This window comes from Sinocyclocheilus grahami, unplaced genomic scaffold, assembly GCF_001515645.1.
Source record: "Sinocyclocheilus grahami isolate Dianchi unplaced genomic scaffold, SAMN03320097.WGS_v1.1 scaffold429.1, whole genome shotgun sequence".
NCBI lineage: Eukaryota > Metazoa > Chordata > Actinopteri > Cypriniformes > Cyprinidae > Sinocyclocheilus > Sinocyclocheilus grahami.
In genome coordinates this window covers 127,968-153,113 of record NW_015505608.1, presented here as the reverse complement: position 1 = coordinate 153,113, position 25,146 = coordinate 127,968, and the positions used below count along the sequence as shown (strand labels likewise).

General features: G+C 36.7%; 3 protein-coding genes across 6 annotated transcripts in view; 1 reads left to right on the top strand and 2 right to left on the bottom strand.

The window, feature by feature from the left end:
- Positions 1-312: 312 nt before the first annotated feature.
- LOC107551681 (tubulin beta chain-like) lies at positions 313-5,717 on the bottom strand. The gene is made up of 5 exons (XM_016233383.1): positions 5,617-5,717; positions 3,537-3,645; positions 2,973-2,975; positions 2,357-2,467; positions 313-2,247 (listed from the first exon to the last, which is right to left on the bottom strand). Exons 1-5 carry the CDS (start codon positions 5,671-5,673, stop codon positions 1,190-1,192), a joined length of 1,338 nt encoding a protein of 445 aa, XP_016088869.1. The 5' UTR covers positions 5,674-5,717; the 3' UTR covers positions 313-1,189.
- Positions 5,718-10,923: 5,206 nt separating this feature from the next.
- On the top strand, positions 10,924-19,980 carry LOC107551677 (flotillin-1-like). The gene is made up of 13 exons (XM_016233374.1): positions 10,924-11,042; positions 11,801-11,855; positions 13,555-13,630; positions 14,593-14,683; positions 14,767-14,910; positions 15,141-15,260; positions 15,857-15,952; positions 16,055-16,207; positions 16,344-16,525; positions 16,712-16,757; positions 16,865-17,002; positions 17,082-17,246; positions 18,789-19,980. Exons 2-13 carry the CDS (start codon positions 11,813-11,815, stop codon positions 18,810-18,812), a joined length of 1,278 nt encoding a protein of 425 aa, XP_016088860.1. The 5' UTR covers positions 10,924-11,042; positions 11,801-11,812; the 3' UTR covers positions 18,813-19,980.
- Positions 19,981-20,116: 136 nt separating this feature from the next.
- Positions 20,117-25,146, bottom strand: part of LOC107551675 (epithelial discoidin domain-containing receptor 1-like) — a 45,216-nt gene continuing 40,186 nt past the window's right edge. For all 4 annotated transcript variants that reach the window (XM_016233370.1, XM_016233372.1, XM_016233371.1 and 1 more), the window contains 2 exons: positions 23,126-23,275; positions 20,117-23,046 (listed from right to left, as the gene is read on the bottom strand). In XM_016233370.1, coding sequence (XP_016088856.1) covers positions 22,906-23,046; positions 23,126-23,275 — 291 coding nt within the window. In that variant the 3' untranslated portion in view covers positions 20,117-22,905. The remainder of the gene's footprint in view (positions 23,047-23,125; positions 23,276-25,146) is intronic.

Here is a 25,146-nt window from a genome sequence, read left to right as displayed (position 1 = left end):
ATTTTTAAAACAATATATTATATATAAATATAATATATAAAACAATTAATATTTATTAATATTTTATTTATTTTACATTTTAGATACACACACATACTACTCTCATATGTATATTATACTTTACTATATCATGTGTTTAATGTTTTCATTAAGGCAGAGTTTATATAGGTGCAAACCTAAATGTGACTTTATTGGTACAACTTCAGCTTCTTCAGTGATGTGTATGGTGTAATGCAGCAAAAACACACCAAAATCCAAAGCAAACCTTGATTTGTAACGAAATTGTTTCATTTTTATTTTGGTTTTCTCCAGAGGCTCAGTTTTTTTCCACACAGGGACAATCAAGGAACATCAAAACATTTAAAATATGTAATAAAGAATATGCAGTACAATTCAAAGTATGGGCTCAGATACGAGACATAACAGTCCATGAATTAAAAATTTGCACCAACAATCCATTCAACATGCTAAAACTCTCATCTTTCCATCTGCATAATCTAAAATACTTTCCTGTATCGTCCATGTCATTAGTCATAGTCATCCTCCTGTAGACGTTAGCTGGCGTCCAAGCGAGGTTAAGATTCAGTAAATAACCCTGTTATTCTGAACCTTATCTTTCTTTCAGTCCGTTTCGTTTCCTTCATCTTTCACACAACATTCTTTTCCAAACATTTCTCTAAATACTGCAATCAGACCAGCTGAGGTCACATTGAAGTGCCATTATCTCACAGAGTTGCCTTGTTCTAGTGCAAAAATAACAAAAGAAAACTTTAAAACACTATAATAATCATTTTGACTTGAGTTCTTTGCAGACAACAAGAAGAAAAATGTTACAATGAAAGAAAAATAAGATGTTACTGTCCTCCTGACCCCACCATCATCTATCCATTTATAACTGGATGTTTGCCACTTTATTCTTCCCTGTTCTATACAGAGAGGAGCTGACCATCAGAATGGTAAAGAAATACACAAAAAAGAGAGTGATTTATAATCGTAAACACTGTTATCCACCCATTCCGTGTTTAAGAACATTCTTTCTGCCTTCCTCTGGTTATTTTTGGCCCCGTTTGTCTAGTGCTAATTTCTACTTGATTTGATTGAGACACTAAAAGTTGTTCTGTATGCGTTTTGCTACATGTACTCAAACTTGAACACACTACTAACTCCCCAAACACCTTTTGTTTACTTCTTAAGCATCCTCCTCGCCCTCTTCCTCAAACTCGCCCTCTTCCTCGGCGGTGGCGTCTTGGTACTGCTGGTACTCGGACACCAGATCATTCATGTTGCTCTCTGCCTCGGTGAACTCCATCTCGTCCATGCCCTCTCCAGTGTACCAGTGAAGGAAAGCCTTACGCCTAAACATGGCTGTGAACTGCTCGGAGATGCGCTTGAACAGCTCTTGGATGGCCGTGCTGTTGCCGATGAAGGTGACGGCCATTTTGAGACCCCTAGGCGGAATGTCGCAGACGGCAGTTTTGACGTTGTTGGGGATCCATTCCACGAAGTAGCTGCTGTTCTTGTTCTGGACGTTCAGCATCTGCTCGTCGACTTCCTTCATGGACATGCGGCCACGGAACACGGCGGCGACGGTCAGGTAGCGTCCATGTCTTGGATCGCAGGCCGCCATCATGTTCTTGGAGTCGAACACTTGCTGTGTGAGCTCAGGCACGGTGAGGGCGCGGTACTGCTGGCTGCCTCGGCTGGTCAGAGGGGCGAAGCCGGGCATGAAGAAGTGCAGACGGGGGAAGGGCACCATGTTGACGGCTAATTTGCGCAGGTCAGCATTCAGCTGGCCGGGGAAGCGCAGGCAAGTGGTGACGCCGCTCATGGTGGCGGAGACCAGATGGTTGAGGTCGCCGTATGTGGGAGTGGTGAGTTTGAGGGTGCGGAAGCAGATATCGTATAAGGCTTCGTTGTCTATGCAGTAGGTTTCGTCTGTGTTCTCCACCAGCTGATGGACGGACAGTGTGGCGTTGTAAGGCTCCACTACGGTGTCAGAGACTTTTGGGGAAGGCACCACGCTGAAGGTGTTCATGATGCGGTCTGGGTACTCTTCACGGATTTTGCTGATCAGCAGGGTACCCATGCCAGACCCGGTACCACCGCCCAGGGAGTGAGTCAGCTGGAAGCCCTGCAGGCAGTCACAGCTCTCAGACTCCTTACGGACCACATCCAGGACAGAATCAACAAGCTCCGCCCCCTCTGTGTAGTGGCCCTTGGCCCAGTTGTTACCAGCACCGCTCTGTCCTGTAATGTGACACACATTATACCGTGAAGGTGAGGCATTTCACATCCTTTGCGTATTTTGAACATATTTTGCACATTTTTAACATATTCTCTTTTGGCAGTCACTCACCAAATACAAAGTTGTCTGGTCTGAAGATCTGTCCGAAGGGTCCTGAACGCACGGAGTCCATGGTGCCAGGCTCCAGATCAACTAGAATAGCTCTAGGCACATATTTACCTCCTCCACGAGAGAGAGACAGAAACAAGGGGAAAAGCTGACCAGCTCAGTAAACATAAGAAATGAAATCTATAAAATAATGTATTTCAATGTACAGTGCACAGCATAAATGAGTACACCCCCTCTGAATAAACATAAAAGATGTATTTTCTTAACGATCACTAATATAATTCATGGAAAGATGGCAAAATTTAAACATACTTAATAAAAACAACAAAATATATGTCAATATTTTCTGCAAGATTAGCCAATTACAAAGTTTCTCAAGGGCTCTCTGTCCCTTTTTATGATTTTCAGTTTTGTGCTTTAGAAACCAAAGTGTCCTGAACGCACGGAGTCCATGGTGCCAGGCTCCAGATCAACTAGAATAGCTCTAGGCACATATTTACCTCCTCCACGAGAGAGAGACAGAAACAAGGGGAAAAGCTGACCAGCTCAGTAAACATAAGAAATGAAATCTATAAAATAATGTATTTCAATGTACAGTGCACAGCATAAATGAGTACACCCCCTCTGAATAAACATAAAAGATGTATTTTCTTAACGATCACTAATATAATTCATGGAAAGATGGCAAAATTTAAACATACTTAATAAAAACAACAAAATATATGCCAATATTTTCTGCAAGATTAGCCAATTACAAAGTTTCTCAAGGGCTCTCTGTCCCTTTTTATGATTTTCAGTTTTGTGCTTTAGAAACCAAAGAAACAAATCTATTGCCCTAAAAGTCAGCATTAAACAGAAATGTTGACCATCTTTCTTCTCTATTATGATGTGTTTCCAAGTTTAACAGCTTGTCACAAAAAAACTAAAAGTAGGGTTTGACTTGATTTTCTTCATCGGGAATTGGTTGGATTGTTGTATGGATCGTTGTTGTTTGCTAAGTGCAGCGTTTGTTTCATGTGAGTGACAGGTTGCTGGAGAGGAGGGATTTTGGTCCCACCCTCACGCCAGTATACACATCATCAGAGAAGAGATGTTATGGGGGAGGGGGGTAGCAATGTAAATGCACACTGTTAAAGGGGGCATCTTCCCCATCTTGCCCCAAATGTGTGTCTCAGTAAAGTACCTGTAGCTTCGTTGTAGTAGACACTGATTCTGTCCAACTGCAGGTCACTATCTCCATGGTAGGTTCCTGTTGGGTCGATCCCATGTTCATCACTGATCACCTCCCAGAACTGCAAACACCACACAGCAATTTAAAGCATCTCCCCACTTGCAATTAAATGTAACTCGGTATTCATTTCAGCAATTAATTTATGCAAGGCTACATAAAATCGTCCCGTAAATCTGTAATCTGCAATGACTGGAATCCGTTCAATGAGTTTTAGCTGAGAAAGAGGCTTCATGGATGTTTAAATCATTAATTCTTTGTTACTGTCCAAGTGACCTTAATCTGAGAGAGAAGCGGAGGGAGAGAGGGGTCGAGATGGACTTAAGGCTGCGAGCGAATGGAGAAAGAAAAGATTGTTCTTGGGATATATTGAAAATAATTGTTTTGAAGGAATGAGGGCCAATAAACTGGAAGGCGCTGACTGACAAAGCCCTACTGTGACCCTGTTCTGACACTCTCGCCTATCAAAACCTGTTACTCCAGGCAGCCTACATTTCTGCTGTGTCATCATATCATCATAATATTCCATGCGGACGCATATGAAATCATTCGGCTTCACCTATTTGATCTTTTTTAAAGTAATACGATTATCTCATCTTTCTTGAATACACTCAATTTTGTCAATTATTTACTTTACAAAATCAAATGTTTCATAAATATGTAATTATCTCATTAATTATTCATATTTCATTTATATCTGTACCATAGCGGGAATGGGCTGCAGCTGTTAGAGCCATTAAGTCCATTTGTGAATGCCTCCTCGTCCCCACCCTGACCTCAGATGAGTTCAACAGATGCCCGCAATCTCATCATTTAAAAGGCATGTCGAAGTCTTATAAAGGATGAAGACGATTTAACCTGATTTCTCACGCCACAGAGGACGTGCAACATCTCATGGGCAATCTTTAAAAAATGTGTATCTTTAATGAGGCCGTGGGTGTGCATATGTCCTTGTTTTAACCTCTGTGTTTTTGTGATAGAATATCTAATTTAATGGATTAATTGGATATTTAAAATTCATAATACTTTTGTTAGAACAATTATAGTAAAAAGAGAGCTAATTTTAGGGCAAACTACACTAAAATAACGTGATTTAACTTCATAATTTCACATTATTAGTCTACTTCTACTATGAAAAATGTTCATTGTCATTCTCCAGCGCCCCACCCTTCCCATCATCCACCGTTGGACCACTGAACCACAGCGGTCGATATCCGCACATCGATAAAAAATACGGGTTTAGTTTAAACTCAGACAATACTCGCTCAAATCATTTCGCGTGAAAATGATGTTAAGGTATGCGGTTGTAATATTAGTGCCACGTGTCATGGCTCGCGCACTGGTCCTGACAGCTGTTTAAAGCGCTCGTGACACTGATAACGGGTAGTCATGGTAATTACTGAGAGGCTGAGCTCTGCTGTTCACATCGGATCCGCCACACCCGGTGCATTGTAAAGAATGAGAGAAAGAAAGAGGACAGACCCCCCTTTCCCCAGCGAATCCCTTCACCCACAGCTCTGATTTACAGACAAAGAGATTTATAGTTGGCGTCTGCGGAACTTGAGCATCATTTTTATAGAGAAATAGCTATACAGACCGTGTTCAAGAAATAGTGGGAATGAATGAGGAGTGAGATCCGCATATTTTTGGGGCTTGCATAAAAGGGGGGTCAGATGGGGGAAAAAAAGAAAAAGCAGTGCAATGGAAAAAAAGATGCTTGTCTATAAAACTCCTCAACGTGTTGCCATAGTCTAATGCATTATTAATAACTCTGGTTGCAAAGCAAAATAAAATAGGCATGTTCTGCAAAATATGCTTTAATGTATCTAATATGCTGAGAAACAATAAGAAGATCAAATAGTGCTATTTTAGATTAGGTAAAGACTTTGAACTAGAATAACACTGGCATTCTTTACATGATTCAGTGTTGCATTCTGAGACTCTTGTAACGGTACTGTTATTTAGTCGTAGACGCTAAATATGACTCTTTGATGACTTTATAAAATGACTTTATACTCTGAAAAACTATTCTTACCTTGGCACCGATTTGGTTTCCGCACTGACCGGCCTGAATATGAACAATCTCCCTCATTGTTAGATATTGTGTGAGAAGTTCTCAAATAAATCGGGAAAGTAACGGTGTGGTTCTGCAATTATTTGGAAAAGCTGGACAAAGGCTTTATATTCTTGGACTGTCTCCAGAACGAGGCTGGAATAGTAGTGGGCGGGGCACTGCTAGATGTTGAGAAACCTGATTGGTGCAAGACACATTTTAGTGGCGGGAATTGGAGCGCAGCCCGGAAGTATATAGGGCAGTAGTGGCCAAAACTGGCCCGCGCCCGCAGCCAGATTATTTTGATAGCGGCTGATTCTGAAATAGATCTGTCAGGACAGCAACAACAGTTACTCGCAATCACTTCGTCTTTAGTGATTTTGCCTTCAAAATAAACGTACGAGGCCGTTTTTGCAGCAATGTTTTATTTTGAGATGAATTGATAGCTTTTAGTTTGAAAAGTTCTGAAAGACATTCAAAAGAATCTGTGGCTCGCTAGACACACCTCTAAAATAGCCGTCATGAAATGTGTGGTATGAACAAAACTAACAGTGAACCATTGAAACATTTGCTTGTAACGCGGGGCCTCAGCACCAACACGTCAACAATAACAAAGCAAATTCAGCTGCCTTTTCATCAAAAAGATTGACAAGACAATCAGCAAACATTTCTTGATCATGGATGCAGAACAGCTGGGGGTGCATGCTTATAACTTACTCCTGAAACGACAGAGTAAACAAGAATAGGCTACATGAATAGAGTTAAAGTTAGATGAAGTTTTGGCTGTTACACAGGCTTAGTAGGCTACTCACTTAATGTGAAAGCTGGCATCTTCCATCAGTCACGATTTTTTGGATGTTGGGTGATATTATGGATGTCACTTTAATTCGCAGACAGATAAGACACATACATTTGCATTCAGAAAACTAGGTGGGATGAACGTATAGTTGTCTTTCCATTCTTCTTTGTATGCCCTATTTTCGCTGTTAACTTTCCTCTTTAGACTCTTTGATAGTATAGCCTGCGATTTTCTCTCACCAGCTAGTTTAAAGGGGTCATATGATGCTGCTAATAAGAACATTATTTTGTGTATTTGGTGTAATGAAATGTGTTTATGTGGTTTAAAGTAAAAAAAAAAAAAAAAACATTATTTTCCACATACTGTACATTATTGTTTCTCCTCTATGCCCCGCCATTCTGTAAAACCAGCAGGAAAGCATTGATGTGTGAACTGAATCTGGAGAAAGTACAGTGTGTTACAGTGAAGTTATTGACTATTTTGTCCAATAACCGTGAATTTATTAAATATTTTTAAAAAATCATAAAAATCTTTCAAGAGCAATTCTTGTCAAAATAAGTGTTGTAGTATAACCAGCAGGAGAGCAGTGATGTCTGAACTGAATTTGGAGAAAGTACAGTGTGTTAAAGTGAAGTTATTGACTATTTTGTCCAATAACAGTGACGGTAATGGCTATTTTTCATTTTAAATAATCATAAAAAAATATGTAAAAGCAATTATTTTCAAAATAACTGCTGTAGAATAACCAGAAAGAGAGCAGTGATGTGTGAACTGAATTTGGAGAAAGTACAGTGTGTTACAGTGAAGTTATTAACTATTTGTCATAATAAAAAATCATTACAAAATGTGTAAATGCAAATATTTTCAAAATTAAATGTTGTAGTATAACCAGCCGGAGAGCAGTGATGTGTGAGCTGAATTTGGTGACACTGCAGCGTGTTACTGTGAAGTTATTGAGTATTTTACAAGTAACATTTTTCGTGTTTCGCACTTTGCAGACGGTCCCTTTGGACTTGTCTCTCAGACGCCAGCGCACTGAGATCAATGTATTTTGGTAGTGGCCAAAACTGGCCCGCGCCCGCAGCCAGATTATTTTGATAGCGGCTGATTCTGAAATAGATCTGTCAGGACAGCAACAACAGTTACTCGCAATCACTTCGTCTTTAGTGATTTTGCCTTCAAAATAAACGTACGAGGCCGTTTTTGCAGCAATGTTTTATTTTGAGATGAATTGATAGCTTTTAGTTTGAAAAGTTCTGAAAGACATTCAAAAGAATCTGTGGCTCGCTAGACACACCTCTAAAATAGCCGTCATGAAATGTGTGGTATGAACAAAACTAACAGTGAACCATTGAAACATTTGCTTGTAACGCGGGGCCTCAGCACCAACACGTCAACAATAACAAAGCAAATTCAGCTGCCTTTTCATCAAAAAGATTGACAAGACAATCAGCAAACATTTCTTGATCATGGATGCAGAACAGCTGGGGGTGCATGCTTATAACTTACTCCTGAAACGACAGAGTAAACAAGAATAGGCTACATGAATAGAGTTAAAGTTAGATGAAGTTTTGGCTGTTACACAGGCTTAGTAGGCTACTCACTTAATGTGAAAGCTGGCATCTTCCATCAGTCACGATTTTTTGGATGTTGGGTGATATTATGGATGTCACTTTAATTCGCAGACAGATAAGACACATACATTTGCATTCAGAAAACTAGGTGGGATGAACGTATAGTTGTCTTTCCATTCTTCTTTGTATGCCCTATTTTCGCTGTTAACTTTCCTCTTTAGACTCTTTGATAGTATAGCCTGCGATTTTCTCTCACCAGCTAGTTTAAAGGGGTCATATGATGCTGCTAATAAGAACATTATTTTGTGTATTTGGTGTAATGAAATGTGTTTATGTGGTTTAAAGTAAAAAATAAAAAAAAAACATTATTTTCCACATACTGTACATTATTGTTTCTCCTCTATGCCCCGCCATTCTGTAAAACCAGCAGGAAAGCATTGATGTGTGAACTGAATCTGGAGAAAGTACAGTGTGTTACAGTGAAGTTATTGACTATTTTGTCCAATAACCGTGAATTTATTAAATATTTTTAAAAAATCATAAAAATCTTTCAAGAGCAATTCTTGTCAAAATAAGTGTTGTAGTATAACCAGCAGGAGAGCAGTGATGTCTGAACTGAATTTGGAGAAAGTACAGTGTGTTAAAGTGAAGTTATTGACTATTTTGTCCAATAACAGTGACGGTAATGGCTATTTTTCATTTTAAATAATCATAAAAAAATATGTAAAAGCAATTATTTTCAAAATAACTGCTGTAGAATAACCAGAAAGAGAGCAGTGATGTGTGAACTGAATTTGGAGAAAGTACAGTGTGTTACAGTGAAGTTATTAACTATTTGTCATAATAAAAAATCATTACAAAATGTGTAAAAGCAAATATTTTCAAAATTAAATGTTGCAGTATAACCAGCCGGAGAGCAGTGATGTGTGAGCTGAATTTGGTGACACTGCAGCGTGTTACTGTGAAGTTATTGAGTATTTTACAAGTAACATTTTTCGTGTTTCGCACTTTGCAGACGGTCCCTTTGGACTTGTCTCTCAGACGCCAGCGCACTGAGATCAATGTATTTTGGGACAGAGCGGAGGAAAGCTTGGTTAGTATAACCAGCCGGAGAGCAGTGATGTGTGAGCTGAATTTGGTGACACTGCAGCGTGTTACTGTGAAGTTATTGAGTATTTTACAAGTAACATTTTTCGTGTTTCGCACTTTGCAGACGGTCCCTTTGGACTTGTCTCTCAGACGCCAGCGCACTGAGATCAATGTATTTTGGGACAGAGCGGAGGAAAGCTTGGTTTGAGGAAAACTCGCTTGTAGCTCCTTTTCTGCATCACTACGAAAGAAAAGAGGCGACAATTGTGTAGTAAACATGTTTTGCTCGCGATTTATTGATCCGGAAAAGTCGAACCTGTGAATATCTTGCTAACTTTACCGAACTAGGAAAAATTCTGAGTGTAAAAGTAGGCTATGTCAAATAATTATTACAATAAGTTATTCTCCATTGTGTAACAAGCAAATTAAAATGATACACATTTATTATTCACAATATGGAAAGAGGAAATAAAACAGTTCGTTAAGAGCATGACTCAAGCCATTAATGGGCTAATTAAAGTCCTCTTTTATTATTTTAATTTTTTAAAATTTTGTCCTACTACAGGATTTAACACAGAGTAACAGCACTACTAGTTACAAAAGTAACAGTCTGTCACAGGCATTGATTTTCATCAATTCATTTCTTAAATGATCCTTTGACTGTGTTCTGGCCCGCCATCTAGTGGCAAATTATTTTTTTTGCCCGATGCCAAACAGGCCGACCCCTGATCTAGACAAAATAGGCCCTTGAACAATTGCTCTTCTTTGAAAATAATATGCATATGATAGTCAGAGTCATTGTTACGGTGTATAAATATGTTATGCATTATTGTTTAACTTTTTGTTTAATTTTAATTAATAAAGTTTACCCACTATTTTCTTTATGGAAACAAAATGGGGACAATGATAAATATACATTGACTACAGAGCATAAAAGAAGGGAATTGTCTAAAGCTTGCTGCACTGACAAAGCAATTTGGAGCAGATAAAATAACCAGAGACAGTGAAAAGAGTATCAGAGAGAGTGCACACTTCCTTAAGTAACTTAAATATATAAGAACAGTCTAAAGGAATCATGAAAGGAATAAAGAAATGCACAGAAAAATGACCTGTTATATGGTAAACATGTTTAGTAGCCCACTCTGGACTTCTCATTTGCAAAATAATAATAATTTTCTCGTTTTATGCCATAAATAATAAATAAATATGTGACGAGAGATTCATTTTCTACCCATTTGTTTGCAAAGCTGCATATATTCTGCCACATAATAAGAAAAATCCCTTTGATCGATCATTATGATCAATCAGACAAGTCTAAATGATGAGATACTAAGTCAAAAAATATGACTTAAAAAGTCAGAATTATAACTCAAACAATTAAAATACTTAAAAAAATAGCTATGAAATGAAAAGTCCAAATTATGACATAAAAAGTCCAAATTATTAAATGTAAAGTCATAGTTATGACATATAAAAATCGACTTTTTAGATAAGTATGACTTTATATTATAGTATGTAATAATATTTACATAATTATGATTTAGAATCCCATAATTACGATAATTATGACTTTCTGTCACACTTATGATTTACCAAAGCATGATTTTGAAAGGATGAAATGGGCGTAGGCTATTTGTTTAGATCTCTAAGAGCAAACTAATGCAAGTGTCTTGTTCCTCAGTTTCCAGCAGAGAGCATTCTACATACTACTCTGTATGACCTTCGTAAAACCCAGTGAACTACCTACCTAGGCTACATTTTGCGCACCGCGATGCGAACGCCCAAAAGTGTAGTGACTGTAGGGAGCTCAGTAGTTTTGAGACATCACCTGAGTGTTGTGAGTGGGCGTGGCCGAGTTTGCGTGATAACGACGAGCTTTTGCCATTGACACCAGTGAGACAATCCGAGCAACATTTACTTCGTGTTTAATGAAACATCAGCAATCGGTAAGAACATATGAGCTTATCTAAATACCACGAAGTTTCTGAACTTGTGATTCTCAACACCAAAGTAAACTTTAGTCGCTTTAAATACAGCATAGCCGCTGCTAAGTAGCAGCCAAGCATTTCCTGTTCTGTTCCAAAATACATCAACGTTAGTGCCTCTAAACACGTACTATGAGTTCTACATACATCTACATTATATTCGCACGGTTTGTTATTGCTTGTGTTTTCAGACCTGTTTTATTGCGAGAGATACGTTTATTTATCGTCGAGGGTTATTGTTCATTATGTTGGTTTTAATCGTTTAGCTTTTACAGTAGCTTACCCTTTAAATATTTGGTTTTTAATATTTAGATCCAGAGCTTTATAATTGTGTCGATTATATGGGAATAGTTTTATATGAAGATTTGTAACTTTTTAAAAAAAAATCTTAATGCGTATTGTGTAATATTCTACATTTTTTTAAGATTTACATTTGTGATATAAACTAATGTATTGCATCCCTTCTACTGTAAACTGCTTTTTTTTATTAGTTTTTGATTGGTCAACAGGTCCCTGATTTGAAAGTGAAAAAAGCTGTAGTTGATTTAAAGAACATACTCAAATGAGAGACATAAATTAGAAGTCAACACATTTCACTGAACTCTTGAGAGATTAACTATTGCTGTCTGTGTTTACTCAGATGTCATATTTAAAATATTCCCAGCATGGGTTGATCTAGTGACTGATGCCTTTTAAATACTGCTGCTTTCTTTCTTCAGATCTAATTCAGGATGTTTCACACCTGTGGTCCCAATGAGGCGATGGTGGTCTCAGGTATGCTGCATCTGTTGCTCTTTATTACAGAGTTATGTCAGTTATGTATATAAATCCACATAATTAAAATCCACCTTCGAGGTTACATGTGATAAGAGAGAACTTAAAATTATAGCAGCTGTTGATTGAACTGGATAGCTTGTAACTAATGATTGACACCCATGAGACTTTTACAAGAAACCGTGAAGTTCTGTAATGATCATAAAGATCAATGCTATTGTGCAAACTACATTCTTTTCTTAAACGATGTCCAATGCAGAACTGGTTTCAGCTGCTCATGTGACTTTCATTCACAGGTCAAAACAGACACCAAGTTCACTGTAATGGTTGTGATTTTGTGTGTAGATAAATGGCAGTGGTTACACATTAAGATTACTTTAATGCTCAGGGAAAAACCCCAGCAGGCTCACATTTACTACAACAAGGTTAATGCAGTCAAACCACACTGTACAGAGAGGCAGAAAATAAGTCACCAGCTCCATTATGTCTCTGTGGCCCTCGTTCTCTCTGTAAACAGTCGACATGCGATGGCAGGAAGTGTGCTAACGAGGGTCTTTACTAATGTTGGAAATCCTGCACGGGATTGACCTTGCTGTTTAAATGGAGAAACATTTTGTGCCGTAATTTATGAAATGTGTGTGGGTGGATTTGTGTGGATTTCCAGCAATGTAATGCTATGATGACATACGTTTTTCTCTGCTGTTAAGCTAGAAGTGTGTCCTGATAGTAAAAGTGAATCATTTGTACAGTGGTTGCCAGTTTTATTAATAGGAAATTGTAATTTTTTAAAAATTGTAAATGTTGTAAAAGTAGTAAAAGTAAAAAGTTTCTTATTGCATTTATTTGATCAAAAATACAGTAAGTCATATTGCGAAATATTTTTACAATTTAAAATAACGGTTTTCTACTTTTATATGTTGTAAAAACTGAATTTATTCCTGTGATGGCACAGCTGAATTTTCAGCAGTCATCACGTCAGTCTTCTGTCACATGATCCTAAAATGCTGATGTGCTGCTTACTATTTTTGTGGAAACTGATAGTTATTTTTTTTCAGGATTATTTGATGAATAGGAATTGCAAAAGAATAGCATATATTTGACATCATTCTTTTTGTATTATTGCTGACTAAATGTATTCATTTCTTTAAAAAAAATCTTACTGACTCCAAACCTTTTTTTTTTAAAATAAATATAAAATAAATAAAATATATTTTATCTAAAACAAAAAATATAGTTTCATGACCAGTAATGTTATATAAATATTGTTATGTTATATAAATATTTATTAAGTATATTGTGCATCTATATATTTCTATTGGTAGATATTGGTTATTTAATCATGCTTTCCCCCTATTTTTACCTTTAGATGATGATCACATAATTTTTAATAACACTTTATTTAATCTAATAATTTATTTAGACAAAATAGTATTGAACTGTATTATTGACCATTTATCATTTCCATAACATAAAAATAATGATCAATTTGTCTGTATGTCAGAATTTTAATATAAGTGTGTCTGTATTATTGTTACATATACACCGTTACGGTGTTATTAAATTACTGATACTATAAGATTTTTCATTTTGGATATACCTCCCACCACCCCTAGCTAGTGAATTGCCACTAAGTAGGTTTTCAATCAAGTCTTGACACTTTATACCAGCAAACAAAATCTCTTTATGTTGTCTCTTTTAGGATGTGGCCGCTCTCCTCCTCTATTGATTGCTGGTGGAAGAGTGTTTGTTTTTCCCTGCATTCAGCGAATCCAGCGGTATGTATAGAATTACAATAGAAGATGGATTCTTAGAATGCGTTAGTGCAAGAACACACGTGCATAGAAACCATTCTTTTTAACCAGATGTTGCGGTGCGAGTCACTAATGTAATTCCAGAAAAAAATGGGAGTCTCGGGCCTCATGAATGATGGGAATAAGAACAAGAGTGCTATAGAGACTCCACTTGTGTTTACATTCCTCTCCACGTATATTAATGAATCACTCAGTCCTCAAAGAATACTTTCTTCACTGCAGTAGTTTGTAGATTACTGCGGATGAATTTGCCTTAGCTCCACAAAGTCTGTTGATGATTTGATTACTGCACATCAGCAGTCACATCTGTGAGGTCAAGCTCAGCCATCAATGTGCAGAACTATATGTGGGTGTGGCTTAAGTTTGGGGGCGGGGCTATCTATTTGCCCACATAATGGGAGACAATAGATATGTTTGGTTATGGAAGCTTGTATTAAGGGTAATTGCGATACGAAGTTTACATCTCATAATTCAGACTTTTTTTGTAATTCTGAGAAAAAAGTCACAAAACAGATGTTCACTCAATTCTGAGACGAAAAGTCAGAATTATGAGATATAAACTCATTCAGTTGCAAATGTCTTTATTTTTTATTTTGTGGCAGAAAAAAAATGAATTGCGAGATGTAAACTGAGAATTCACAGCAAAAAGTAAGAATTAGCAGGAAAAAAACTAAATTTAACTAAAAACTAAAAAGTCAAGATTTTTGTTTTTTTCCCTTTTTTTTTGTCTTTTTGTCTCTTTTTTTAAATCCATGGTGGAAACAGGCTTTCATATTCGTGAGACCTGTTTGGGTAATCAATTTTTTTTGCAATTTCATATGAATGGCGTATATATCTGCCTTGGATTTAAAAACGGTTTGTTTGTAAAAAAAAAAAAAAAAAAAAGCTTTATGACTACTTTCCCTCTCGTTTTTCTTTGCTCCCAGGATATCTCTCAGTACTCTGACTCTGAATGTGAAGAGTGACAAGGTCTACACCAGACATGGAGTACCAATCTCAGTAACAGGCATTGCCCAGGTTAGAGAGAGACACATTTTACACTCATCTGTAGAACATAACCTAGTACAGTCTGTAAGCACTGCTGCTCATGTGTTCTGCAGGTGAAGATCCAGGGTCAGAATAAAGAAATGCTGGCCGCAGCCTGTCAGATGTTCATGGGGAAGTCCGAGGGTGAGATTGCTCAGATTGCCCTAGAGACCCTTGAGGGACATCAGAGAGCCATTATCGCCCACCTGACTGTGGAGGTACTGCCACATGCTAAAAGTTTTGCTGTTTGTATTCTGTATCACACACAAAGAGATGGAAGAAAACAAGCTTTTATAAGAAGATTTCAAAGAGGACTGGAGGGTTTTAGTGCTGAAATAAACAAGCAACCTTTGCTGTCTGAAACATGTGATGTGCAACTAACTGTTCTGCTGCTGTTAGCTGATTATTTGTTATTGATTGTACAGTCTCTCTTTCTTTCTCTTTGTAGGAGATCTATCAGGACCGTAAAAAGTTCTCCGAGCAGGTCTTTAAGGTGGCTTCCTCTGACCTGGTCAACATGGGGATCGGTGTGGTCAGCTACACGCTCAAAGATGTGCATGATGATCAGGTGACTTTAGTCATGCACCACACACCCTAAAATACACTACTATGCAAATGCTTGTGTTCATTGTGAGTTTTTTATTTTTTTTTTGAAAGAAGGCTATTATGGTCACCAGGAATGCACTCGTTTGACAACAGAATAATACAACTTTAGTATTATGAAGTATTATTATTATTATTTTAAAATAGATTTTTGTGAAGGCAAGGCTGAATTTTCAGCAGCACTGAAGCTCCAGTCTAGTAAGACAGTTTGAAATCGCAGCATTTATCTGTAATAGATCTTTTGTAACATTTATAAGCATCTTTTATGTAACTTTTTATGTATTTAATGAGTCCTTGCTAAATAAAAGCATTAATTTCTTCCAAAAAAAAAACCCAGTGTGTTCATAATTAAGATAATACATTAAAATAACATGGTAAGACCAATTTTCAATATCAAGCAGCAAAACAAGCTGTTTTGAACAGCTAAAAATAGCTGGATTGAGACCGGAAGCTAGACCCATAGAATAAAAAAATGGCCAGCCCCGCTCGTACGAGAAGAAAAAGGTGGATAATCGTAATAATATGTATACATGTATATCACTCACCCGAACTTCCTTACAGAATTATCTAAGCTCGCTGGGTAAAGCTCGTACTGCTCAGGTGCAAAGAGATGCTCGTATCGGTGAAGCTCAGTTCAAGAGGGATGCCGTCATCAAGGTGAAAATTTGACATATTTCTGTCATCATTGTTGGTTAGTGAACATTAGTGTGATGGATAAAGCTATGATAAAACTGTAAATGTCCTTGTTTGTGTATGTAGGAGGCTCATGCCATGCAGGAGAAGATCTCTGCTCAGTATAAGAATGAGATTGAGATGGCTAAAGCCCAGAGAGACTTTGAGCTGAAGAAAGCCGCCTATGACGTTGAGGTCAACACCAAGAAGGCAGAGTCTGAAATGGCCTATCAGCTTCAGGTAGCAAATGATATTCAACTTGGTTTTTAGCTGGTAATATGAGGGTTGCCGGTTAATATTTCTAGGAACTTCAAGAAATCAAGTACAACAAAAACGACAATTAAATCACATCTACTGAGATATTTATCTGCATTAGGTGGCCAAGACGAAGCAGCGTATCGAGGAGGAGAAGATGCAGGTTCAAGTTGTGGAGCGTACGCAGCAGATCACTCTACAGGAGCAGGAGATCACCCGCAGGGAAAAGGAACTGGAGGCCAAAGTCCAGAAACCAGCCGAGGCCGAGAGATACCGCATTGAGAGGATCGCTGAGGCAGAAAAGTGAGAACTGAGGACCAAAGGGTCCAAAAGTTTTGGCATTTTGTCTGCTTTAACACATATTTGTGCTTTAGTGGAAGCAAATCTGAAGGATAGAACTTGGTGTGATAATCTCGAAAAGCCATTTAATTAGGGATGCCCCCCCACTGTATCGTGCATCCCTACATTTAATGTTCTTTCATCTAACAGGCTTCAGCTGATAATGGAGGCAGAAGCTGAGGCAGAGGCCATCAGAGTGAGTTCATGAATCTCTCCACACACTTGTTTTTTGTCAGTGAAAATTAGCATTACTCTTCATATTAGATCCCACTCAACATTCAGCTTTTCCTGTCTCTCTTTCAGATGAAGGGAGAAGCTGAGGCCTTTGCAATGGAGGCAAAGGGTCGGGCTGAAGCCGAGCAGATGACCAAAAAAGCAGAAGCTTTTAAGGAGTACAAAGAGGGAGCCATGGTGGACATGCTGCTGGAGAAACTCCCACTGGTTAGTGCATCTAAACTTTTGAAAGTCAATAAATAAATTAAATGATAAGACCACTCAATAATGGCCTCCACTCCTCTAGATGGCAGAAGAGATCAGCAAGCCACTCTGTGCAGCCCGGAAGGTCACCATGGTGTCCAGCGGTGGGTCAGAAGTGGGCGCAGCTAAGCTGACAGGAGAAGTTCTGGAAATCATGACTCGCCTGCCGAGCGCAGTGGAGAAACTGACTGGAGTCAACATCTCACAGGTGACCACGCTCACGTCAGTGCTGGTATCAGGCTGTAGATCACATGAGCTGCAACGTCTGCATTTCCATGGCTAGTTTCCGCAGTTTGTTTTTGTTGCATCATCATTTGTCTCTTTCACAAGTCACTGTCAATTACCACCTGTCATCAAAATGGAACTAAGAAAAATAAGGTCCAATTCTCGCTATTAATAAACCAATAACTACGACTTTTGCTGCTTGTTAATAGTGTAAGGCATTTGCTAAGTTTTTGGGTAGGATTGGGGATGTAGAATATGGTCATGCAGAATATGTGCTTTATAAGTACAAATAAACAGCCAATATGTTAATAATAGGCATGCTAATAAGCAACTAGTTAATAGTGAGTTTTGTTTCCTAAATTAAAGTGTTAGTAAAAAAAATATATATATTAGGGCTGTCAGTTTAACACGGTTAACTTATGTTAACTTAGTTATGAAAAATGACTAAACATTGGCATTAAAAGATATTGGGGCAAAAAATGCCCCTGTATGAGGTTTTGTCTCATATTTATATCAGCGAGAGCAATATCACATGAGTGATTTTGTCCTGAATATCACGTGTTTAAATGTGATTTTATACAACAGTTTAGTAAATAAGAAGTTGATATTGTTATATTTTAAACAGAATATTATGTGTTTTTGTTCAATTTTGAATGAATCCGCGTTTTGAACGAATGGTGTGAATCAATGATTCAAAAGCCCATTCATAAAGAGAGTCATTTACTGAATTCCTGAATGAATCAGCTGTTTGAACGAATCGAATGAAGACATTTACCGCCACCTGCTGGCAGATTTATTTGCTTATTTAGAGTATTATTTAATTGAAAATAATAATAATAATAATAATAATAACATTAAAGGGATAGTTCACCAAACAAAATTTAAATTCTGTCATCATTTACTCAAACCTAAATGACTTCCTTTCTTTTGTGGAACATAAAAGAAGGTATTTTGAAGACTGTTGGTAACAAAGCTGTTTTGGTTACCAACTTTCATTGTATGAGCAAAAATACTAAGATGTTTCTCAAATTATCTTGTTTTACGTTCCATAGTTTGTTAAGCCGTTTTGTAGCCTAAATGTTTGTGTAATACATTTTATGTTGAAAACACTATAATTTGTAATGTTTACTTGATACTTTCTCATTTAACACAAAAATAGCTTTAAATAATCTTTTGTGGGTATTTTCACAGTCTAATTTATTTTGCGATTAATTAGATACATTTTTTTTCTAAAATCGACTGACAGCCCTAAGGGTCTGAATACTTTCCGTACCCACTGTATATATATATATATATATATATATATACTAGTCTAGTTTAAAATAATAAAGGCATCTTAAAACTTAATGGCCAAATAAAAAGCACATTTAAATCCTTGTGATATTTATTGTTGCAAAATTGTAATTGAGAAAATCTTCATAAATTGACTTTCTTGATTAAAAATGGCTGTCTGTGTGAATGCTCCTTGAGATTACATTTGAATACTTTAGAAATACTGTAAAAAAAAAATTTTTTTTTTGGCCAGGCTGTTTCAACCCGCATGGGCTAATGGAGTTCATGAAGAAGGAATGGGGTCTGATCAGCTCTGATCGTGGATCTCAGCTCCTCCTGTCTTTGTGCATGCCTGTGTTTGAACTGAACCTGGAACATTGAGGTCCTTTTTGTTTTTGTAATCCACCATTTGTAATATTCAGTTTTTATATTATGTTTTGTGAATTATTGTATAACATTATATGATAATTTTGTAAGTTAGGTGAACTACTTTATCTGCTCTAGAGCCTCTGTTGAAGGTGAATATTCAGGGAAGCAGGGCTGGTCTCTAGTTTCTGTATTTCTGTCTGTCAGAGCCACACACCTGTTGATTCTGGTACAGTTTCTTTCAAAACAAAGTGCATTCAAGTCAAATGCATGTAAATTCACCTGAAGTGCATTACTGAAGCAGTAGTCCACGTGCATGATGCTTTACGTCTGCAGACACTGAAATGTGATGCTTTATTCTTGCCATTTTAAAGTTTTATCATTTAATGGTCCGTGAAGACTTTTTCCTGTAAACTGTGGCACTAGAGTTTGCAGACACATATTGAAAATGATTTGGAATATAATACATGTTTTGTTACTGTCTGTGTGCTCAGTAGAGTGATTTATACAGCAAGTTGAAAAGTAAGAGGAGGTGGAATGTGGGTAAAGAAAAGTAACCCTTTGATTTTTGAAGTTGATGAACAAACAGGAAAAAAGAAGAGGCTGCAAACATGTCTCTGTGGCCACAGAAACTCCAGTGAAGGCTGTTGGTGGTTTCATTTCTCATATCAACTTATTCTTTTTGTTTTACCATGCTGCTGTGTACGTCACACTAAAATCGACTCAACATTACCAAAGGTAAACCTATGCATCTCCAGTTTATGCCTTTTAAAGTGCCTCAAAGCTATTTTTTACCTTCTCACTGAATCAACCTGCCCTGATTGTGTTTCAGCAAAGGCCTTCCTGGCCTTAATGACTAATTTTGTTCAGAATATTCAAGTTGTTTGCCATTAGTTTGTTTTTATTGGTATAACGCTTCATTATTGTTTTTAAAGGAAAAAAACTAACCCAATTTGTGCCTTGCTGTATGTTACTGTATGTGAGTGGTAATGTAAACTGAAGATCTATATGACCAGGCTGAGATTTATACATGTTCTGTTTATTATAAACAATAAACTATTAGTGTGCGCTGTACTTTATAACTTTTCGATTTATGGCTTTGTGTGAATGCGTGTGTTTGCACAAATGCTGTTGGAGTATGAATGTGACATGTCATACTATTTCAAACAAACAAATCGTGTTTGAGCGTAAATGAAAACAAGCACCCCATTTCACTTTATTTGAAAAGGTTACTTTATTAAAACACCTACAAAAATAGACAACAACACAGGCAATGACACTGACTAACACAGGCAGGGCGTCTAAAACAGAGACAGACAGACCCGATTAATAACAGATAGCAATATTAATGAAGAAAATTATGTCCCATGAAGTATTTACATTTTTCATTATTTATGAAACATGAATAGCTGAGGACAGAACATGCCCAAAACTATATATATAAAAAATACAATAAAGGTTCAGGGCCTCAGTGTACCAAAAAAGGTTAAAGGTCATTCAATAAGCATAATTGAAGGTGCATATCAAGCATGGTTATATAACCATTTGGGAATCACATTCTTCTGTGTATATTACAGTATACATGTTGCTCTCCACCCCCACCTACACACACGGTCTTACTCTTAAATGAGGAAGAAGTCTTTATCTGCAGTATGCAATTGTGTACAGTAGCTTTAAGAGAGTTTCCTGCAAATGTCCTACAGGTTTACATAGTAAATTCAGGACAAATGCTTTGCTTATTTTTCTGTTCATCCAGTTCATTTCTCATTCTGTAGGCAATAACTTTGTCAAACTTATTGGTGTAAATGTACATGTCTGTGGCCACTCTGCTTGTTTTTTCCTCTCTTTCTCGCTCTAAATTGTTCCAGGCCTATTTCTGGCAAGTCCAGGCTCATATTCAGACTTTTCAAATAATGCATTGGTAGCCAATTCCATACATCCCATTCAAAAGCATCTTTAAATTCTACACAGAATATCTTGATGCCAAAAAGTTCAGGATGTGCATTCAGCTTATTCAAGTCAGTGCACATACTGGCAGGTCATTTCAAAAACCATATGCAATCATTTTTCGTGTCAACAAATAAATCACATTCACACAATGCCTGCTCACTCCAAGAACAATAACTATATTGGTGTCTAATAACTTCATATTTATCATAAGCATGTGATGCAATTATTCTGCTGCTTTAAATGCTCAAGCTCTTTAAAGTCAGGTGTATTCTGGGGGGGGAGAAAGTTATTCCAATTATATTGTTCCTTTGTGTCATTATCATTGTGGCTGTAGTGTGGACTTCTTATTGTTAGAATTCGAAACATTAAAGCTTTATCGTTATCATCCTTAGTGAGAATGGGCCTTAAAGAACAATATCATTGGAATTATGTTCAGAATAATTTTTTTCCCTAGCTGATGGATGCTAAAACATTGACAGCCAATCAGAATCCACCCAGCTGTACAGAGCTTGAGTATTTAAAGTGGACGACAATATAACTGCAGCAAGTGCTTATAATAAACAAAACATTATCGTCTATTGGTGTGAATGCTAGATAATTATCGTTATGGTCATTGTTCTCGGTGTGAACAGGCCTTTGTAGTCAATGAAGAATGGAGTGACTAAATCTTGAGATAACTGAGGAAAGACCCACTCAAACCAAGAATGAAAGCGATACCAACACACGATAATGCTCTGTTTATTACAAGCACAGGCTGCAATTTAAATGCTTAAGCCCCTTAAAGTCAGATTTTGATTGGCTTTCTGCATTCTGAAAGCGATTCCCACCATATTGTTTCTCTGTTGATATCATTATAGCGGTGGAGTGGGTTTCCTTGTTTCCTTTGTAAAAATGTATAATTGTAGTTTTTGTCCATGGTGTGAACAGACCTTAAGGGACCATTTATGTGCAGACATACAGGGGTGGAGTCCCAAAAATCCATTTTCTATTTTGGCATATCGTAAATAATTCAGCCATTTATGTACATCATTTTGAATACACACCAAAAGACGTGTTATTGACATTTATCCACACTTTAAATGGTTCTCCAAGAGGTCAAAAAACGATTTCATACCAATGAGATGAAAACGTCCCACTCAGTGTTGAATGTTTAACGAGCATTTCTTAATGATGAATTACCCTCCACCATAGAAAAGACATGAAAAACGGCCTGATACAGCCTCAGATTGTCTACATGACTACAAATGCTAGCAAAGTTAGACTGAATTTACTGATTAAAATGTTATTCACTATTTTCACTTAATATGCACTATTTCTGTATTTCTGCTATTGTATGTTTTAATACGCATATCTGTCAAATGTTTCCCTAAATGGACAGTTTATAGAGCCGTGTGCTTTTGTGCTGCCTGTCATCTAGCTATGAAACCCTCCGCCAGTTTATATGATTATGTTTCAAGATCTATTCAGTGTCTAGGGAATGAAGAGACAGTTTTGATACAGGTTAGAGGACCAGGATTTAAGGTTCAGATGCCAAGCAACATTTTATCCCAAAACCAATCCCACATTATTCCCGTTAGACCCTCGTCAGCGCTTAGTCGTCATTACTGGACCTCACAGAACACAAAAGACTTCAGTTTTACAGCAGGAAACATTTACAGAGAGGTTTCATTCTTAGGTTCACCGAGAAAAAATGAGGCAGAATAATGTTTCAGAAAGAAAAGAAAAAAAAAGAACAATTTCTGTGGTGCATTCTGGGAGATTTGTGTCTCTGAAACTAAATACTGTGGAATAGTGATGTGATAAGTATTGATAGAGGGGGAACAGCAAGTCTAAAATTATTTGGGGATAAAATGTTGCTTGAAGAGTTCAGGATTTCAGGATAAGGGGTGAGAAGTGGGTCATTTAGGGGCACCGAACCTGCGGCTTTTATTTGCCCCAACCCACCCATCAAAAAAGACACGAATTTACATAAGAGTGCTTAGCCGTGTCTGCTGAAAAACACACCACCAGTTCACTTTCTTACATTCTTCCGCTTTTCATCTCTCTGTCACTTTCTAAACCATGTTCATGGCGTCTTCGGTGAGGAAGGAGTGAATGTACGCAAAAGAAGGCCGTAGTTTACAGTCTCTGTTCCAGCAGCTAAGCATCAGCTCATACAAACCCTGTGGGCACACAGCCGGGCGAGACAGGTACACCTGATCAAGAGAGAGAGTGAGTGAGACTGTGTCCATGTTTTTCTTATGAGGGTTAATAAGTGTCAGCAAACACGCATACCTGTCTGCCCTGGTCTCTGAAAAACTCCCCTGCGTTATCAATGACCTGTTCATCGGTCATGTGACTGTACGGCTGCTCCTGACACACACTCAGCATCTCCCATAGCGTCACGCCGAATGCCCACACGTCACTCGCTGTAGTGAACTTCCCCTGCACACACAACACCAGTATTATGTACATTGTGAGCTAATAAATCTGTATATGCATATGGCATGTTGTTTATGTGACTTTTTTTTATATCCAGTGGGGTCCAAAAAGAAAGAAACATGATCAAATTATATTTACGATTTGTGACACTATGCATGTGAGCTGCTTTGTTCAGATAAAAATGTTTCAAAGTTTTTTATAATAAATGTAAAAGCTACTTAATAAATATAAATTAAGTAATTAAATTCAATTATAGTAATGCAGAAAAAAATTAAGCATTTTCACTAGTGGTCGTAAACTATTTTAACCCATATATTATATGTATATTAATAAATAAAAAATTCAGTGTTGTAATATATTTATTTACTAAAAGGTAATAAATATTAAGTCTGTAAATAAACAATGAATAAATATAAATTAATTAACTAATTAAATAGGCTTCCCCCTTTTAACCATAATTAAGATATATTCACTAGTTGTCAGATTTTTGGAATTAATAAATAGAAAATACACAAAAATGTTATAATATAATATTATATATATTTATAAGATAATAAGTTATAATAAACAAAAATAACGTAATTATATACATCATTATATTATAGCATAAAAATAAAACTATATACATATTTATTATTCATTAATAAATAAAAAAGTTTTTAAAAGTTAAATTATAATATTTACTTATTATAAGATAAAAAAAAAGTCTGATAAAAAATACTAATGAATAAATATAAATTAAGGAAATGTATCTTCATTATAAAATGCAGAAAAATATGAAGGTTTTTCCACTCGTTGTTGCAGACTTTTTGGACCCCATTATATACGGTTTCTCTTCTTATTAAAGTTATACTAAATTTTATTTAATGTATTTCTTTATTATAAGATATCAAATATTAAGTCTGACAATAGATATTATATACATGCATAAATAATTTGTTTCTGAATTTCTTTGGATCTCGGCATGATGTCTAGCTTTTGAGGATCTTTTGGTCTACTTCACTTTGTCAGGCAGGTCCTATTTAAGAGATTTCTTGATTGCGAACAGGTGTTTGTTTGTTTATTTATTTATTTATATAGCACAGTTTAATGCAACACCAGGTTGCCCAAAGTGCTTCACAATATCACAATAAAATTACATAAAAACAAGCATAGTCTCAAACAACAACACAAATTACATAACAACATGGACACAATTTAAAATAACTAAACCTGCATCACAACAACTCCTCATTAGTCTTTAAAAGATGTGCTTTTAACACAGCTTTGAAAACTGGTAGTGAATTAACGGATCTCAACGGTACGGTATTGACAAATACCCAGGGGCTAAATTGTGAAGGGCCATAAAAACGAAAATAAGAATCCTATAAATTATTTTAAGCCATACCGGCAGCCAATTTAGTGACGCAAGTAATGGATGTTCAGTTGTAGGTGTGGCAGTAATCAGGCCTGGGTGTGGCTAGAGAAATTGAACTCAGGTGTGATAAACCACAGTTTTAACAAGGGGGCAAACACTTCTTCACACAGGGCCATGTAGTTTTGGATTTTGTTTTCCCTTAATAATAAAAACCTTCATTTAAAAACGACATTGACTAATATTTAAATTTGTTTGATGATCTGAACATTAAAGTGTGACAAACATGCAAAAAAAATAAGAAATCAGGAAGGGGGCCAACACTTTTTCACACCACTATATGTATACACATGTGTATATATATATATATATATATACACATATATATATATATATATATATATATATATATATATATGTATGTATACAGGGATTGAAATTAACTTTTTTTACTCACCAGCCAATTTGGCTACTAAATTTTTAAGTTACCGGCCATTCATAACTTCTACCAGCCAAAAAA

Bases quoted from the DNA above. Each gene is read 5' to 3' on its own strand.
- LOC107551681 (XM_016233383.1), bottom strand. From the start codon at position 5,673: ATGAGGGAGATTGTTCATATTCAGGCCGGTCAGTGCGGAAACCAAATC. The intron at 3,646-5,616 runs GTAAGAATAGTT...TGGTGTTTGCAG, and splicing joins GAAACCAAATCGGTGCCAAG to TTCTGGGAGGTGATCAGTGA. The intron at 2,248-2,356 runs GTGAGTGACTGC...GTCACATTACAG, and splicing joins ACCAGACAACTTTGTATTTG to GACAGAGCGGTGCTGGTAAC.
- LOC107551677 (XM_016233374.1), top strand. From the start codon at position 11,813: ATGTTTCACACCTGTGGTCCCAATGAGGCGATGGTGGTCTCAG. The intron at 14,911-15,140 runs GTACTGCCACAT...TTCTCTTTGTAG, and splicing joins TCGCCCACCTGACTGTGGAG to GAGATCTATCAGGACCGTAA. The intron at 17,003-17,081 runs GTTAGTGCATCT...CCACTCCTCTAG, and splicing joins TGCTGGAGAAACTCCCACTG to ATGGCAGAAGAGATCAGCAA.